General features: G+C 33.2%; 1 protein-coding gene across 13 annotated transcripts in view; it reads left to right on the top strand.

Annotated features, from left to right (window-relative positions):
* The window catches only part of MIPOL1 (mirror-image polydactyly 1), a 258,182-nt gene that overhangs the window by 223,762 nt on the left and 14,339 nt on the right, over positions 1-20,081 (top strand). For 12 of the 13 annotated variants that reach the window (XM_039856511.1, XM_039856520.1, XM_039856515.1 and 9 more), the window contains one exon: positions 9,147-10,305. The exons of the other annotated variant lie outside the window; for it this stretch is intronic. In XM_039856511.1, the coding sequence (XP_039712445.1) occupies positions 9,147-9,213 (67 nt within the window). In that variant the 3' untranslated portion in view covers positions 9,214-10,305. Of the gene's footprint in view, positions 1-9,146; positions 10,306-20,081 lie in introns of those variants that run through there. 13 annotated transcript variants of the gene reach the window in all.

Below are 20,081 nucleotides of genomic sequence, written 5' to 3'. Positions count from 1 at the left end.
TATAGTTGAGAATTCCTTTTATGGTCCATCTTTACAAAGGATTTTTGTATTTGTAAAAAGACTTCATTTGACAGATATCTACAGTGGACACACCTAAAAACTTTGTAGGGCACAACAACTGTTTAAAAGGTGCCATTTATGGAATAAATAATCATTTCTAAAAAATTGAATAAAAATACTTGATACAGTGACATCTGAGGAGCTAAATTAAGCTATCCATATTATTTCTTTGTATCTTTTATTCTAGTAACTCAAAATATATTTTTATAAAGCAAAATTATTTGGGGGAAAGGATTGAATTAGGTTTGATAAATTTGAAAGTTATGGTAAAAAACAAGAAACTAGTAAATGGTTAGTAACGATGATATTATATGTTAATGAAGGTAATTTAACTGGGTGGTGAACACATAATAAATATGATGTAGTATTGAATCATAAACATGAAACCTATATAATTTTATTAATGAATGTCACCCCAATAAATTTAATAAAGTATCTAAAAAAACTAAATATTGACTGCAAATGCCCATTTTTTTGTTGTTTTTATTTTCTTTGTTTTTTAATAAATGTAAATTCAGCCAAAAATACCAGTTGACAACAAGTAGGGACAATCTATATGTAGAAAAAGATGATAAATAGTCACATCCCTGGTATCACTTAAGAGATAAAGCAATTCCCAAAACATATCTATTTTGATACCAGTCAATTGATACCTGCAATTCTGCCATGAGATTTACAGATTTGGGTTAAAGCTTTGTTTTATAATAAAATGCAGATATACTTGATAGCCTTTTTTTTTCAATCACATAACATTATTTAAAAAGAACATTTTTTTTAAAGGCTAGTATTTAGAGTCAATGGGAGGAAAAGATGAGGAGACTAAATTCTTAACGGGAAGTAGGAGAAGTGCCATTGGGTAAATTTCTGCTCGACATTGGTTTTGGTTTTTTCTCTCTCTCTAGATTTCTTTATTGCTGTTGGAATTCCATCATTACCAGTTTATTTTAGACATACTCTTATGAGAAATTCAAGCTTTTCCACTTTCATAGTTCTACCCTATGACTGGCTCAAACAAAATAAATATTACAGGAACCATGTTATATGTGGGGTAGGGAAAACATGGCCCAAAATCATTTCAAAAGCCATAAAAATTTTGTAAGCTTTATTTCCTTAGTATCTTGTGTTTGGGATGGCAAAGGCTGTAAAAACTATGTATATTTAATTTACAGTATTGATTTGAAAGTTATCATTTCTAAATGTATACTTTGCTTCAGTCTGCATAATCTGTAAGTTTATCAACATTTCAATTATGATGGAAATTCTCAGATCTCTTGAGAATCATAAAATATTGGAGATACCTGAATGCAGTGGGTAAAATAGACGGTAAAAGAGCCTTTTAAATACATTTTTGGTTTCTACTTAATCTCAAAGATCTTGAAATGAAGGTTAACAGTGAGATGAATGGTTGATTCTAATTGTTGTAGTATATTCATTTAAATTTATCAATGACATATAAACTAAGCTAAGATTTTTAACAATCTTTTGTCAAGGAAGACATTTTTAAAAATTCCCCCAGTCATGTGCATTGATAATATGTTTTATGATAAAAATCTTAAAAGTAATGTTCATCTAGAATCCCAATTTATTGTCTACTTATCTACTTATTATGAAATTTTTGTGCTTTTCAAAATACTTTATATGAATTTATATTGTAAATAATTGTCCTACATCCTCTTTTTCCTTCAGTAAATTGATCTTGTGATAATTACTTTAGCTTTCTACATTTCTGCTGTTATCAATTTTTTTATTTTCTCTAGTATAATTATAATTGAGATCTTATTTGAACTATTATTGTTATAGCGTCCAATTCCAGGTAAATAAATTAAGCCCATGTCTAAATCAACCACAATTCATTATTAACTGAGCTTGCTAACAAGAATACAGAAATGTTTTAGGCTTCAGGTGTTATAAAATCAAGGTTTACTTTAAGTCTATTTAATAGTGGACCTGTTCAATTTCTTTTAAATGATATCCTTTTTGGTAAGGCAAAATGCACAGCACCTTCATAGTAGTATTAGATTAGTAATGTTTTGGAATTTATTATTTGGTTTTGATAAAGAGTGACTCATGGACTTTTCAGTGAAGATATCTTGAATGTTGAAACACAGACCAATCATTAAATTTTCATTTAAGAATGGAGTAGGTACTATGTACTGTGAACCATATTAGGTATGATATCAACTTCAGGAAGCAAGGCTCTACAAACACACCATATTTGCCAAATATCATCACAGCCTAGAAACTTGTTTCTATGCCACAGATGATCAGATTAGAACATCCAGCTTTATCACTCTCTATCTCTCTAGTTCAGTGATATCTACTGATCTGATCAGTGCCATTCCTTTAATGTGAGTTTCGGGTGCCTGATTCAATGTCTGCCTCTCTACCCCAACTTCTGCGTTCATGTTAAGGAATGTCAGTATCAGCATCAATAATCTGTCCTATTTTTTTGCCTCCTGAATGTTAATGATCTTTACCTGTTCTCCACTTCAGCTACAGTGGATGTTGCCATCCCTCAGAACTTTTCTACATCTGAAATCCAAAGATTGAAGTTGCTTCTTTGACAATTACAGCCTTATTTCAATTACTCTTGCTTCTTAGCTTCAACACAGATGAAGATATCTAGTCCTTGGCTCCTTCCACTTGTACCTAAACTAACAGTTCCTTATAGACTTTCTTTCTTCTCTGCCCAATCTGGATTCTAGGTTTAATCACTTTCTCCCCAGTTCACAGTCTTATACCCTTGTCTTTCTCAGCTCACTTGCTCTATAAGTCATACTTATATAGGACATCTCCTATAATTTTCCTTCCCCATATCTATCCCCAGAGTATAGAGCTGATGGGGGGGAGGTCAAGAAAGTCATACTACTATGATAATGTCTCCTACAAATTTTGTAGTCTCTAGCTGTAGTTGGGTAATCAGTCCCACCTACCATTCCTTTTACATGCCCCAGATCACCTCCTTTTCTTGTCCCATTAAACCATCTCCATTCTCCTTCAACCTTTTTCTTCACCCTATGCTTTCACAGAGAACTTCACTTCCTACTCCACAAGGAAAATTGAATCTTGCAGGTATGAGTTTTGTCAGTTAACTTCCCCTACACCTACAGAATTATCCACAGCTGTATCCTTTCCACCTCTTTCCCTTTGGTCTCCAAAGAAAAGTTGTCCAGTCATATTATCAGTGATTATACTGCAAGCCGTGCTAATAATCACATCCTCTGAGACACTACTTAACAAGGTATCATCTTCATCTCTTATATTTTAGTGTCTTCCTATAGTCTTCTCTCCCATATTCCACAAACATATTCATATGCCACTCATTCCATTAAAAACTTCCTCACCCTTACATCTCCTTATAACTATAGCCTTCTTTACTTTCTAACCAAATTCTTATGAAATAGCCTATGCTTGTTCTTCACTTTTTCACATTCCATTCAGGCTTCCTTCTACTTCCATCATGCCATTAAAACTACACTGAAAAAGATTGCCATTTCCTAATCAAATGGGCACTTTTCACTTTGATCTGGTTTAAATATTGAACCCTGTTGATCCTGTGATTCTCTTTTTTGGTTCTTTTATAGCACCTATTTTTGATCCAACTGTTACTTTCCTATTTTCTCAAATTCATTTGCCAAATTCATTCTTTACTTTAAATATCTGTTTTCATTTTGGTTCTGCCCTCTTCCCACCTTGCTTCTCCTTTTATATTTCTATTTCTAAACATTTCTATCTACTCTCATGGCTCCAGGGGCAACTTTAAGCAAGACCTAGTCATGGTCCTTCTCTCTAGCCTCATGTCCCGTCCTTCTCAGACTCCTACTTAATGATCCCAAGAAACTATACTACTGGTAGGACATGGCACACATCATGCTTTCATACTTCTGTGCCTTTACACATTTTATTTTCCGTCTGGAATGCTCATCCTGCCCCCTCTCCATACCACCCTTGTCAGTGTGACTATTTCCTTCTTATTTAATACTTAGCTCAGTCATCATGAGGAAGCATTTGCAGCCCTTCCTTTCCTACCCAAACTAAGTCCTGTTTAATACTTGTGCTTATCCTTTTATTTACAGCATCTACCAATAACTTATTGGAGTTATCCATATAAGGATCTACTTCCCCACCTCACTGCTCCTTATGAGCGGGGGCCATGTCCTATCTTTTGAATAATCAATGCCTAGAACAACACCTGGTACGTAGGAATTATGCTTATTGATTGCACTGAAATCTGTATCATAAACCTAGAATTCTCTCTTTAACAGATTCATATATATAAGTGCCTGCTTAACATCCCCACTATTGTCCCATCCACACCTCAAATTTATATGTACCAAATTGAACTCACCAGCCACACACAGATACTCCCCAACAAATATCTGCTGCTTTTCCTCTCCACTGTCTTGGTTAATATATCACTACCTATCCAAAACCAGACACCTGGAAGTCATCCTTCTCGACCAGCCCATCTCACCCCATCATACCCTCAAAGGTCACTAAATCCTTTCATTTCCATATCCTAGATATATTTCAAATTCAGCACCTTCTTTCCATCTGCACTGCTGTAGCTCTGGTTCAAGTCTCACTAGGATTACTTTTTTATTGTGGTAAATCGATATAACATAAAATTTACTATTTTAACTATTTTTAAGTGTATAATTTTGTGTTCTTAAGTACATTCACACTGTGGTGCTTACTAGGATTATTTTAATAAGGAGCTATCTGGACCTCCTACCTGTAAGCTAACCTGCCACCATCTCATTCCTACATTCTTGCCAGTGTGATCTTTTTAAAATGCAAGTAATGTTACTAGATGAATTAAAATCCTTTTATCGCTCCCCATTGTCTATATTAGTGATTTCATCAGAAAGTTTTCACAGGTCCAAGCTGAAGTGTAGGAAAAAAAGGATAATATAATGTATCAAGTTTTTCTAAATTTTTTTAACTTAAAGGTTAAGGGAATTAATGAATGACAACATTAATCAAGATAAATACTGAAACATGAAGGAGGCAGTTGGATATGCAAGTCTGAAACTCAGAAGAGTGCTTTTGGATAGGGGTTCTGTATTTGGAGGTCATAAGCATTTAAGTAGAATCAAGGGAGCAGATAACACCTCTTGAGGAAAGCATGAAAAGTGTAAAGAAGAGATTATGAAAAGCTCAACATTAAAAAGACCAGAAGAGGAAGAACAGCCACAAAGCAAAAAAAAAACAACAACAGCAAAAACATTTAAAGTCTTCTTTTCACTCTGCTGCCATTGTTGAAAGAGGGCGAGATCTTTGATACTAATGGCAGACAATGAGAGCAGCATTTTTCATGAAATTCCTGTCTCCTCGGCTGGAAGGATGATTGTTATCCATCCTCTTGAATTTCCCTGGTTTTTTCTCCTTGAAAAAAAAAAAATTTAAAAGCTAGCTATGCTTGATGGGGTAACATCATTGCCTAAATAGTAAGAATGTTTTTTCTGGGGAACAGAAGTATGTAGCCAATAACAATGCTACTCTCACATTGACAAATACAAAAAATACTCTCCAACATGGAATCTATAGTGAGATTTTTACTTTGGTTCAATTCAGTTGATGATGAGGAATTTGTTCTGTTTTTACTCCTTTCTGTCACTTTGCAAAAAAAGTTTTCTAGTCAATAAAAGTAATTCAAGCCCACAAAAGTCCAGAAATAAGCCTTAATAGTCACAGTACTTTTAGAAGTGGTATAGCACATCAGAGAGATCAGGGATGTGGTAATTAGACGTAGCATTACATCCTAGCTCCAAAATTCACCAGCAGTGTGGCTCTGATTAAATTACCCGCAATATGCTTTGTCATTTGATGATAACATCTACTCCATGGAGTTATAATGAAAATTAAATATGTGCATAATCACATCTCATAGTTCCTGGTGCATAGTATTCATTAAGCATTACTTGCCTTCTGAAATATATCTCAGTATTCATTAAGAGTGAAAAATAGATGTAGACCAATTAGGGAAATTGGTAAATAAGTTATAGTTCACCTACTTGATGAAAAACGATGTAGTTTATTGTACTACATATATATACTGATACATCAAAAGTATAAAAATAATGTTAATTTTAAAATGGGATTTCTATATAAAATATAGGTGTAAATGTATTTTTCAAGTTTATATAGAAGTTATAGCAAATAATAGATTGTAACTATTTCCTAATTATTATATGCAGTGTCCTCAATTTACTTTTTTATGATCTGTTACTAAAATAGCAGATGAAATATACCAGCAAATACTTTCTCAATTTGACTTAAGTAAGAACTTGCAGAAAAATTTTAATGAAGCTATTAAGACAAATGATCAATCCATTAATCTATAATCTGAAAACTAGTTCTCTAGTCATCCAAACCCTAGTGGAAGTAGCTTTGAACTAATGAACAAGGAAACCTGGCCCAGATTTCTCACTGTTTTACCACAAGACCTTGCATAAGGGTTTACTTGTCTGTACTTCAGTTTCTTCATGTTTAAAATGAAGAAATTCTAATCCTAGCTCTGACCCTTTTCTTACTTCATGAAGCCCTTGGGAAGCTATTGTTGAGTAACATGTAAAACAGTTGGAGCCTATTTTAGTAAACTACATAATTTTTAAAAAGATATTATTGATTTGGACAGTAAAGAATAGCCTGCAGGCAAATCCTGCAAGGTGCTTCAACAGACGTACACACCTACCTTCCTGTTGGCACAGTCCAGGTTTGGCAGGTGTATTCCATTCCTTACAGGAAGGAATAGGTGCTTCATTGTGTTTCAGAAGTCAGTAAGCTTTTACAAAACTAAGTAATTGACATTTTTCTCATTTCTGAGATCAGATTTTCATAAATCATTCATCCTGGATAAACCGAGAATGTGGTTGATCTAGTAATTGTTGAAATATAGAAAAGACATTGCAAAACATGATATTTAAGTATTTCCTCCTAACCTCTTCCCTTAGCAAGATGTACTAGTTCTAAATGGAAAGACATCCTAGTATATAAAAAGGAAACAAAAGTAAGATGAGCCTGTCTGTAAAGGAGGACCCAAAAGAAGCACGACACCGATTTATCTCAGTAGTTTGGGTTTCCATTGAGAATTTGTGGTGATAATAATAACTATGCAGAATAGAGCTTACTTTTACATTATAAGGAAGTTTTAATAGTGCACATATTGTGGAGGAGGTAAGTATTCAACCAACTCAAAAGTAATATTTTCTGACCTTTTACAGTATATGTGGAGATATGCTTTTAATGGCTCGTCAGGATTTCTACTGGCAGCCATTGGTTAGCAGTTAATTCAAGCTACTGTCATATTTTAACAATACACTTAAAATTTCATACCGACATTTTTTCTTTCTCCTCCTCTACAATTTAAGTTAGTGAAATTTTCTCTAAATTAAGAGATTTATATAATCCCAAGAATCGTAATATTCAGAATGTATAAGACGGCACTAGTTTTTATCACTAGGTGTAAGTCCGACTTATATAGACCAGTCTGTGAATATAGTGAATCATGCAGTGAATCTTCTAGTTCAAGTGTTTGCACCACTAGGCTCAAGCTGTTTTAATGAATGTGTAATACTTTTATTCCCCTTCTTTTTTATATTAAATTTATTTGTGTGACATTGGTTAATAAAATTATTTGGTTTCAAGTGGAAAATTCAATAATACGTCATCTGTATATTGCATCATGTGTTCACCACCCAAAGTTAAATTTCCTTCTATAAGTATAACTTACATTGAGAAATTTGTAGTAACAGATGTAGACAAGATTTGCATTTTTACTCTAAGATCATTGCTTTATTTTGCAAAGCAAAGATTTTTGATACACTGAATTAATTCATTTTATATTCCCGTTTTCTAACAGAGCTCAATATATGCAGAATCACCCAATAAATTTGAGCTAGTTTTCAGGGTTGCATGCAGCTGAATAGTTCACCTAAACCAGTGTGTATGACACTAAGAATACCCTCATTGCTTAGCATCTAGCTCTGTGCTAAGTTTATTTGCAAAGGACCCTCGTGCCTGGATTCACATAAATGAGGCAAGCTGGAGCAGACTAGCCTGTGTCGTTCAGTCTTTCAAGAAGAAAGACTGTGTATATGAAAACTGTTGGGCATGATCTTCACTTACAAAGAAGATTTCTCTGTGTATCACACCAAGCAAGTTTTTGGTTAAGGTTTTATACTTTCGGTAAGGAAAATAAAAGGAAAAAATGCAATTAATGGCCTGATTCCATCATCTTTTGTAAAGCAAAACTCTCACTGATCCACATGAATGTGGTCTCCCTTCCATAGAGTAGCCTAAGAACACCACAGAATGGACTTCTGAACTTTTCACACTATTTTCAGTGTAATTGGTAAGTTTTTAATCAACTAAAAATCACTTCTCTTTGACTAAAAAGTATATATAGTCATTCCTAGACTATTTATACCACTCAAGAACAGAAACTTCTTTTTAAATATAGTACAGAAAGTCTACCTTTATTAGCATCAAATCATTTTTATATATTTAAAATATTTTTATGCCACTGAGATGTGAAGTTCTTCCATGCCCCAGCTCCCTAATTCCTGGCTTTATTTTTATCGACTGATTCTATGAAAAATAAATCTAATACATAAGAATTGTACAGTATGCCAATGTGTCACTTATTTAGCTAAGTAACGGTGTAAGATTGCTAGTATTTCTGTATTGAAATATGTGCTTCTTAGGTAAAAATCAGTTTGAAACTGCTCTACATTGAATATGCCGGGCTGTCATTGCATAGTAAGTGAATGATTCACAACCTTAATGAAAGTAGGTAAATGTATCAAAATGAGTAATCTTATATTTTTCATGTAGCATCTAATGCTGACATAATATGAAATTGTGGGTTAAAGTTTGTGTTGTTGCTGTTTTTTAAACCTCAAATTCTTGACACTCTGTACAAGTCTCCTGCTTACAGTAATGCTTTGTTTCTTAACATGACTACCAGGGCTACTTGGTCATAAGCAAATACTGTCCTTTCTCAGCCAAAACATTCCTGACAATAATTGCATTTTTTATATATATATTTTTTTTCCTTCCCACCCACTCTTCCCCCAACTTAGATTGGAAAGGCTGGTGGACGTCTTGAGGAAGAAGGTTGGAACGGGGACCATTAGGACAGTGATCTGACTGAAAAAAACGACAGTCTGGGAAGCAATCACATCTGGTGACCAGGCTGCTTCATTCAACACTGTGTAAACACTAAAGCCTTAACTTAGCAAACAGTTGTTAGAAGTGGGACACTCCAACCACATTCCAAGCTGAGATAAAATCAAATCACAAATGTTTAACCACTTTGCTGCTGACTTGAGTTATTTATCCAAATGTATTAACTACAGACTTTTAGCGTACCTATAAAGTTGTAGTTTATTTTGTAACTGTTTTATATCTCACTGTATTTTATATAACTTTTACTAAGATACTATTACAGAAACATTGTGAAGATGGTCGGGATCGTATCTTCACATATGGCCCTTTCTGAATCAAAATGCAGCAAAGTAAATACTGTCTAAACCTTAATCCACTGTGTTATAGGTCAAAACTTCAAATACATGCATTTTTCAATATAGAGTTTTATTTCTTACCTGATGAGAGAAGCTCAGATATAAGAGTGTATAGTCTTCCTTTAATGCATGCATGTAATCTTTGTTGGTGTTAAAGACTATTAAGTGTAAATACCAAGAATTAAATATATGATTTGTTCTAATAAGAGTTTGGTACATTAAAATTGCATTAATTAAGGCATGACGTTTGTTTCATTACAAATAATACAGACCGTTTTCAATAAAAAGAAGATATTGTTAATATGTACTTGTTAATTCATATTATCAACATTTTTTAATGTTTGGTCTGAATAATTATCTAAACTGTATTTAAGCTGTAGGAATTGCCAAGTAGGTCTAATAGACTAAGATAATTTTGACTTGAAAATTTGCATGTGCCAGCATGACATCTTCCTAGAAGGCAAGAAGCCATCAAGCATATTCAGTATCCTTTTCAATTTTTATTTAGATTATCATTTGAATTTTTGTCATGGAGGAGGAGAATCCAATATGTAATATACAATAAAATTATAATGTAAAAATATATGGACTTGGGGAAAAAACCTACAATTTGATTCAGGTTACCTACTTTTTCTTTTAAGAGATAACTTAAAATCATTACAGCATAGCAGTCACATCTAATCATGTGAAATTATTAATAAAACTAAGATTTATGTATTTGGCTATGGGAAAAATATCTTCTTTCTTTTAGATTGAATAGATGAGAGGCCATTAGAAAATGACTGTGCCTAGAACAGGATAAAAAAAACAAAGATTAAATTCATGAAAATAGGCAAATAAAAATTTTTCTTAGTCTATACAATTTTTTAATTCATCTTTAAGATTGAGCTAAATTATCATTTCCTATTTTCAGGACAAGTACAGAATAATTTATTGCACTATTCTTTTATATACCTTTGGAAATTACCCGCTTGATTTTTTTTTAACTCTGCAGGAAAATGTGAGGTGCTTTGTCACAGAGTGACAAAAGAATCATAATGCTAACAAACTCAATTTCTTCCTTATTAAATCTATTACATAAACTGAGAGTTAGAATCATCCCATTGAATTTAAATTTAGAATTTACTCATGTTACCTGCTTTTAATTATTTTTTTTAAGCTATGAAATTAGAAAATAAAGAACAACAGAGGTTAAAAAGTAAGCTAACTGGATTTACTCTTTAGTTCTAAAGAGAATTATAGCCTCTCATAGGCAAGTGACTATAGAAATAGAGAAACTGGAAATAATTTAGTCATGCATGGGGTCTTATTTCTGGGCTCTAATTGAAACCTGTAACAGCTTCATATGTGAAGGAATAACGCCTTTCAAATCATGAAGGTAAGTAAAGAGAAACAATTCTTGCCACAAAATAGTCCATCCTGAATAAATAAATCCCAAGTGGACTTGAATTTTCACTTTAGTCCTGAAGAATAGACAAACCTTTCTTGAGTTATTTTGCTGGAGATGTTATGAAACACGAAGTTTTTTTTACAATTTCCAAACATTTATTTCTATGCCTAAATGATCAATTTAGAGCAACTAATTCCTGTAATCAATATCCAGAACTTTTATAGAATTTGATATTATAAAGTTAAATTTACAGATTGTAACATCTATTGTTCAGTATATATAATCCTCAAAATATCCATCCCCTTGTAAATGAATTATCTATAAAATTACAAATGCTATGTATTATAGCCAGATAGTATCGCTAATTGATTTCTTGCACTTAAAAATATCCACCAACAATGTTTCATATTGCTTTTTTGTGTGTACGAGGGTGTAACCTTGCTCATTGAAGATCATTTCCCTATATATTCAATAATAAAGCAACTTCAGAAGTATTCCACACTGCCCAGGGATGTCATTTTAAACATCAAGTTTGATTCCTACAGTAACACAAGAATTCACTTATCCTTGTAAAAATAAGTAGTTCAGAAGAAAGGCAAAAAAGATAATACAAATGTGCGTAGCACTTGATGACTTAAAAAGACCTTTCATATTTGTATATTTGATCCTATCAACAATCATATAATAAAAATCATATAATATAATAAAATCATATAATATAATAAAAATAATAATAATACATTATATGTGTATATATATATCAGCTGCATAACGATGATCATGATTTTAATATTATTGTTATTATTACATACATTTTATTGATGGGAAAACAGACTCAAGAGTGGCTAGGAACTTGCCAAGGACTGGCTAGGACTTAAAACTGAGGTCTCATGACTAAACTCCGTGCAACCATAGGTCTCCAAACCTTTCTATTAAAAAAATATATATTTTTTAATAAATAGTTTGACTCGTACTATTTCTGTTTTTATTACATGTTTTCTTTTACACGCGTTCGTATAAATTCTCTAAAAGTCAAGTTTATATGCATTTCTTTCAATGAAATACAATAATGTGAACTGCATGTGTAAAGAGCATCACATTAATGCCACCTCTCTATAGGTCATAGTAACAAGTATACTTTGTCTTAGCCTTCACTAATTAGGTATATTGTGACCATTCATTGTTAATGAAAAATAGCCTTAAGTTACTTTGTACTATTTTTAATTTGGCGTGATGCTAAAACCTGACTGTAGTTTTATCAAATGGAAGTCTAAACTTTAAGGCTCACTCTACCTCCCAGAGCGACTGTTAGAGATAAACCCAGTTATAGCCAAGTAATAAGCATGGTTATTGGTTATAAGCAAGGTATAAGCAATTACAGCAAAGTTATTAGTTAATTATATATGAGAAAATTTAATTTTACTTTTATAAATAAGCCGTAAGTTAAAATTATTTAAAAGATTTTCTCTTTTTCAATGACAAACTTGATCCTTTCTGTATTTCCTTATCCAAATAAACTGAAGAATCTTATTAGATCACTTATTGATAGAAATAGGTTTTTTCCCCCACAAAAAAGGTTAGAGTATTTTATAGTTTTAATATTGAACACAGTTGCATAGAAAACATTTTCATGTGTGGTATTTTTGAAGATTATAATTTCTAAAGTTTCTATTTTAAAATATTCATGATTAATGAAGCATTATAATGATAAAATAGCATGGCTTACACATTTCGACTTCTCTCATATGGTTTGTATGGAACCCGACTTTTCATAAGACAGTATTGTGTTGTTGATCACTATTATTTACAATTAAACTGTTCATATCTATATACATGTATGTATCTATGTACATATATTTACCACATCTATATATCTATAGACATAGGTATATACACACAGACACACACAAAAAAATACATTTGCCTTTTTTAAAAAATGGTTTACAAGTCAACTGTTAGGCTCCAATGATTTTGGTATTTTGTTCATGTTTTATTAGAAGTGCATATGGTTTCTGAGGTTTTTAAACAAATATGTGGAATGGTTGAAAGATTTATATTGCTCGTGCTTAGCTAAATATGTCATCTCTAGAAAAGATGTGGTTTATTTTGGCACAGCTTTTAAAACTCAAATATTTTAAACATTTGTTAAGTTGGAGCTTGCACATTTGAACTAGTAGTAGCATACGTTCGAGAATAGCATCTCAAGTTACTGAATTTGTAATCCTTTTACTAGAATAACCTTTTTTGAAAAGGTTTTCCTTTCCTTTTTATTATGTATTTTAAGTTAAATTTATAAAGGTTGAAATTATTTTTTAACATAGAATTCCATAAATAGAATTTGACAGTGGTAAACATATTTTTGAGAATCAGTAAGATACTGTATACTATTGATATTTTTTACAGAAATCTTAATATACACATTTTTAATTTTACCGTTTTCTAAATATAGTTTTGGAGTATGCTAGTACTTTGGAAGCCACTAGTTCCTTGACTGATTATTAACAAAAGTGCAATTTAATGCACAAACTCAAATATCTAAAATATATATTTACTTTTCATTCATATAAAGTCCCCTATTGCAAATTCTACACATTTCAAAGCAAATTTTATACATTGATCTTAATCAAATTTATAAGTGTACAATCCTATAGACACTACTGGATGTTCACTATAAAACATATTGTAGTAAGGAAACAGATTGTCATTGTTCATTGTCAAACTATGTCTGACTTCCTTAAGTTTAATAAAGGAACCTTTTTAAACTATTTAGATAATAAAATAAAATTACAGTTATAAAATATTAAAGAGAAACATTTTTTGTTGGTAAATAGGCTTAGAAAGAACCTAAGATAGGAGATCATATTCTCTTAATTAAAAAATAATAGACTGATTCAAATCTACCACAAAGCACCTCTACTAATTTTGGAATGTATAAACGAAACCAAGAGCTGAAATCTCAAAACACTGCTTCTGTTGTGTTTGACTATTCGATCATGATAAGATAAATATAAACAGACTATATAACACTCTGTCACCTGGTGTGAATTTAGAATTTAAAGCTTAGGGAATGTGGCTAAAAGAGAACCAGGGTGAGAGTGGGCAGTAGGAGTCTTCAGGACAAAGATTCTATAAACTAGTTATGTCTAAACTCATATTACTGTGTACAAAAAAAGAGCCTCACCATGTATGGCCTCTGTGATCTTGTCATACATCTTACTTCCCCATATGTACACAATAATAACATTGTCATTATTTTTGCTTTAAGCCTCAACTATTTTTGAGATTTAAAAATCAGAACATTATATTTACCATATCTAGTGCTCTTCTTTTCTTTGTGTAGACCCAAGTTTCCACCTGTTATAATTTACCTCCTTCCTCAAGTAGTTATCATTTATACTAATACAGAGCTGTGGGTGGTGAATTCTTTCATCTTCTGTATGTCTGAAAATGTCTTTTTTTTTTTTTTTGGCCTTCATTTTTTGAAAAATATTTTGCCAGATATAGAAATTTAAGTTAACTTTTTCTTTTTTTTTCTTTTTTTTTCTTTTTTTTTGTATTTCCAGAATGTTTCTTTATTGTCTCTGGCTTGTTTTATTCTTACTGTCATTTTTTGTTCACTGTACATAATATGTCCTCTGGCTGCATTAAAGATTTTTCCCTTGTCACTTGTTTTAACCAGTTTTATTACGATGTGTTTTAGGTATAGATTTCTGCATGCTTCTCTGATAGAGGTTTGTTGAATTTCTTGGACTTTGGGTTTATACTCTTTACCAAATTTTTAAATTTTCAGCCATTATTTTTTCCAATACCTTTGTTCCCCAAGTTTTTTTCTTCTCCCTCTGGTCACAGCCATGTGTGAGTTTTGGTTATTGTTCTGCCTAGTCCTTTCTGGTGGTTGTTAGCCTGGGTGGTGTGTGTGTGTGTGTGTGTGTGTGTGTGTGTGTGTGTGTGTACACATGTACACAGCACTCTCCACTCTGTGCAAAATCTCTCCTTGCCAGTAATCTGACCTGCAAATTCTAACAATCTTGGCCTCCCCAAATTCTCAATCCTATATTCTCAACTCAGACCACCAGGCTCTCTTTTTGTTCCCGTTCCCTGCACTCTGCTCTGCAAACTTTCCAGACACTAAGCTGAGGGCTCACTTCATTTGTTTCTCCTCTCTCACTGATCACTGTCCTGAACTGCCTGTTGTCCAAAGTCCAGAAACATTGATTCATGTATTTTCACTGTTGTTTTCTTACTGTTTTTGTTTTGGTGGGGTTTTTGGTTTTTTATTTTTTGTTTTGTTTCAGTTTTTTAGTTTTTTAAGGTGGGATGGTAAATGTAGTCATGGCCAAAAGTACAAGTCCTGTAATTCTTTTAAAATGTCATCCTCTTGATGTCTAGCTTCCTTCTTCCTGTTGAGAAATTAGCTGTCAGTCTTAATGTTCTTGCCTTGAAAGTAAAGTCTCTTTTTTCTCTGATTGTGTTTTAGATTTTTTTTTCTGTTTCTTTGTTTTTTGGCACTTTTATCGTGTGCTTATATGTGGTCTTCCTTGTGTGCTTATATATGTCTTGTTTGAGTTTACAGACATTAAATCTATGATTTGATATCTTTAGTCAATTTTAGGAAATCTTTGGTCAATGTCTTTTTTCCCTCCTTCCAAGATTCCAATCGTATTTTTTTCACTGTTCCCATATAGCTCTTCCACCTTCTTATATATTGTTCTTTTTTCCTCTACTTACATTAGTTTTGAGTGCAAGGTTACCTTTCATTTTACTAATCCTGTCTTCTGCTGTTAAAGCCATCAATTCAATTCTGAATTTCAGACTTGGTATTTTTCAATTCTACAGTTCCCTCTTGATTTGGGGGGTACATTCTAATTCTCTGGTGAAATATTCATCTTTCTAAGTATATTGTCTCCCCCTTTTGCCTCTGTTTTCTTGAACATACTAGTCATAGTTACTTAAAAGTCTGTGTCTACTATATCTGAATCACTATGGGTCTTTCTCTGATGTCTGTTTTGTTTCTTGATCTCTAGATGTGTGGTTCTGTCTCTTGGCATACCTCTTAATTATTGATTGACTATAAGACATCCTGAGCTTCCAGATGATTTTGTCTTCCTCCAGAAAGAGTTTAGCCTTTCCTCTGTTGGGAAGATTGAGTGGAAGCTAATCGCGTTAATCCAATTAGGTATTGTACTGAGATAATGCTTTGTTGTAGTTTGAATAAGGCTCAGTTTTCACTGGTTTGCCCCTCTCCCGATGGCATAGCTCGCTAGGGCTTTCAGTAGTAAAAACGATATCTTCACTGGGGCCCTTTTAGACATTCTCATCTGACCTGCCACTTAGGACAACTCAGAATTTACCAAGTATTTGAAGGGGAAACTGAGCGTGTGTTTCAGGCCCTTTGGCTCTCCAGGTCTGTCACTCCCGCCCTGTAAGACTGCCAAAGCGCTGCTGGTTTCTCTGTCCCTAGTAGCAATCTTCTGCCAGGACAGAGCCCAGATTATCATTCTGTCACCTTCACCCAGATCCAGCAAATGCCTCCAGGGAAGAGCAATTCAGATCATCAATTTATCTCTCTGTTCTCTGTTCTCTGGAATCTTAGACCCTCTACTTGTCTTTGTTTCAGCCCCTCTGTCATGCATTTAAACAGGTAACATTTTGTATTTTATCCAGCTTTTCTAGTTGTTCTTGGCAAGAGCATTGGTCTGCTACAAACCATTCTGGTGTGTCTGGAAGCAGAATTCCAATGGGTTTTAAATTTCTGTTATATTTTTTATTTCTGGAGGTTATTTATGTTCTGTTTATTGCCAAATCTGTTTGGTAATTTTTATGATCTCTTGTTCCCATCTCATATTTCAATCTTTTTTTATTTCTTTAAACATTTTAAACATGTTTATTTTATACTTAATTTCTGATAATTTTAATCTCTGAAGTATTTACTGCTCCAATTTTGTCTATTATTTCTGCTAGCTACATTTATTATGTTGCCTTTTTTTTTTTTTTTTTTTGATATTTGGGGATTCATGAATTCCAGCTTATATTTCTTAGAATTATCCTCAGTGAGACTTTTCAAGGTCTGGGTATAAGGTGGGTTCCTCCATAGAGACTTTACATTTGCTTCTGTCAGTCACCTGGGAATGTGCACAAGCCTTAGAGCACTTTAAAATCTTAATTTTAATTGTATTGGGCCACTTAAATAATTATCATTTAGGTTGCAAACCCACATGAGGGCTAGCTTATAGTTATAAAATTCATGGTCGATCTTGCATTCATGGGATGGAAGAATTAATATTTTTGAAATGTCCAACCACAAATAGCCATCTATAGAGTCAGTGCAATCCCTATTGAGATTCCAATGGTATTTCTACAGAAGTAGAAAAAGCAATCCTAAAATGCTAATGGAACCACAAAAGACCCCAACTAGCCAAAGCGATCCTGAGAAAATAACAAAGCAGGAGGCATCACACTTCCTGATTAATTTTGAAATGGGCAAAAGACCTGAATAGACTTTCTTTCCCAAGAAGGTATATAAAAGGCCAACAAGTACGTGAAAAGATGTTCAACATGACTAGTCATTAGGGAAATGAAAAAAATCCCAATGAGATTTCACTTCACACCTGTTAAAATGGCCATCATTAAAAAGTCAAGAGATAGCAAAAGGTAATAAGGATGTGGAGAAAAGGGAACACTTGTACACTGTTAATGAGATTGTGAACTGGTATAGCTACTATGGGAAACAATGTGGAAGATCCTCAAAAAATTGAAAATAAAGCTACCATATCATCCAGCAATTCCACTTCTGGGAATATATCCAAAGAAAACAAAAACTCAAAAAGATATCTGCACCCCTACATTCATTGCAGCATTATTTGCAATAGCCAAGACAGGAAAACAACCTGTATCATCAATGGATAAATGCGTAAAGAAGCTGTGATTATATATATATATGGAGAGAGAAGAGAGATTAGATAGGTAGATGATAGATGATGATAGATGACATATATATATATATATATATATATAGAGAGAGAGAGAGAGAGAGAGAGAGATGATAGATGATAGAATTCAGCCATAAAAATAAATAAATAGAAGATAGATAGATGATAGATAGATAGATAGATAGATAGATAGATAGATAGATAGATAGATAGATAGATAGATAGATAAAGGAATCCTGTCATTTGCAATAAACACTACAGATGGATCTTGAGGGCATTATGCTAAGTGAAATAAATCAGAAAAAGGCAAATATTGTGTGACTTCACTGACATGTGAAATCTTTTTTAAAAAAATCAATCATAGGGGAAATTTGTTTTACGCTCCATTTGTAGCCTAAATTCAAGATTTCTCTCTTTGGGTGGCCCCTGGGCTTTGTTTCCTATCCACTGCTCTACTAGAAGTTTATGAATATCAAAGCTCAGCTTCACCCCTATCTTAAGGCAAATGCCTTCAAGGTAAAAACTGCCTTTTGTGTTTCACTTACCATTGAGGGTTCCCAGTTTTACTTAGGTTTTGCCCTCTCAATATTCCTTACCAACTTGGCCGTATATTGATGCATTTGAGAAGATGTTTGTCATTTTCCATCCAGAATTTTTAGTTGCTTACTGAAAGAGGTTCCAGGTCCATCATAGCGGTAGTTAGAGCTGAATGTTATTAAATTCATACACACACACACACACACACACACACACTCACACACACACACACACACATGCTGCTAATGTTCTGAATTTAAGTGTCACTTGCATACATGATTAAAATGAGTAGATAATAAATTTACGTTCCAAGATCCATAATTGCAGCTCCTTGTCCCCACCAGTAACTACAAGCAGTTTTTCATTAGAGAAAAGAATTATGATTGAATAATCCAAATTAGCCTGGGCAAGAAAACTAAAAGCTGCCTAAAATGAAATGTTTGAGTTATGAGCCATGTGCCACTTTGGTTTATCTGCAGCCAAAATGTTCAGGATCTTTATTCAATTAACCATGTTGCTTGGGAGGGCCTGGTTGCCCCATTGAATAAGAGCTGCCTGGTGATGAGTAAGAGGTATCCGTGACACACAAGTTCAGACCTTGCAACTCTGTTTTTGTTGTTTGAACTTTCTTCTCCGTTGTAGCTAGGGATCCAGTGTGGAATTTAAACACTTGTGTGGTAACTCCATTCCTCCAGCCATTGTGTTGTTAAGCTCTAGCTAACGAACTTTTAACTCTGGCTCAACGTAAAGCGAGACCTAGCAAACAGCAGCAATCAAAATTTCTGGTTTAACAGTTGAAATCATATAATTCATATGTCTTTAGGCAAGTAAGGTACTCTTGCTTGTCTAGTCTAACTGCTCCCCGAGAAGTAGCCTTCATACTATGTATGAAAAATAAAGAAAGAAACCAAGGTGCACCTAAGAAAGCTTAAATTAAAAAATGACTCATTTCAAAAATCATACCTACTGTAACAGAAACTCCAAAATGCATGCCTGCTTTAAAACTCAGGAACTTTGCCTAAAATAGAGGAACCAAAATTACATAATACTTGAAAAGGCGAGAGCTGCCTAATGCATCAGTAAAGCATACTTTGTCTCACGTGGCCCTTTTCTTCCAAGCCAACAGCTTTGTTGCTGAGAGAGAGCCTCCTGATAATGTCACAAAGGACGTTTCTCAGACCCGTATGGATTATGTACACATTGGCTTGCTACAGACAGGTTTTGACTTTAAAACTCTAAGCTTCATTTTGCTTCTAAACATGTTTTGAAACAAAAACAAGGTGACTAAAAGAAGACTAAATTTCTTCTCTAACTCATAAGCCAGTTCTGAAGATAATTCTGGTGGAGAAAATTAAAATATACCTTTAACAATGATTTCTTCTGATATAAAATGTGTCAGTGTTATTGCTTTGAGGAATTACTCTTTACTTTAATGTGTACACTGATTACTAATGTCTTATATCAGAGCCCTACCACTTTGCAAAATTAGATTTGCTTTTTGCATCTAATTTTCTTAAACTGTGGTCATAAGAGTAATTGTACACTTTTATTTAGGCGACATTGAGGAATGTGAATATGTAACTTTGTTTGGCAAATAGAAGTGAGGAAGAACTTTTGAAATCAAAAGTTTCCTTTCAA

Source organism: Pteropus medius, unplaced genomic scaffold, assembly GCF_902729225.1.
Source record: "Pteropus medius unplaced genomic scaffold, Ma_sr-lr_union100, whole genome shotgun sequence".
Classification (NCBI taxonomy): domain Eukaryota; kingdom Metazoa; phylum Chordata; class Mammalia; order Chiroptera; family Pteropodidae; genus Pteropus; species Pteropus medius.
This window is presented reverse-complemented; position numbering and strand designations above follow the sequence as displayed.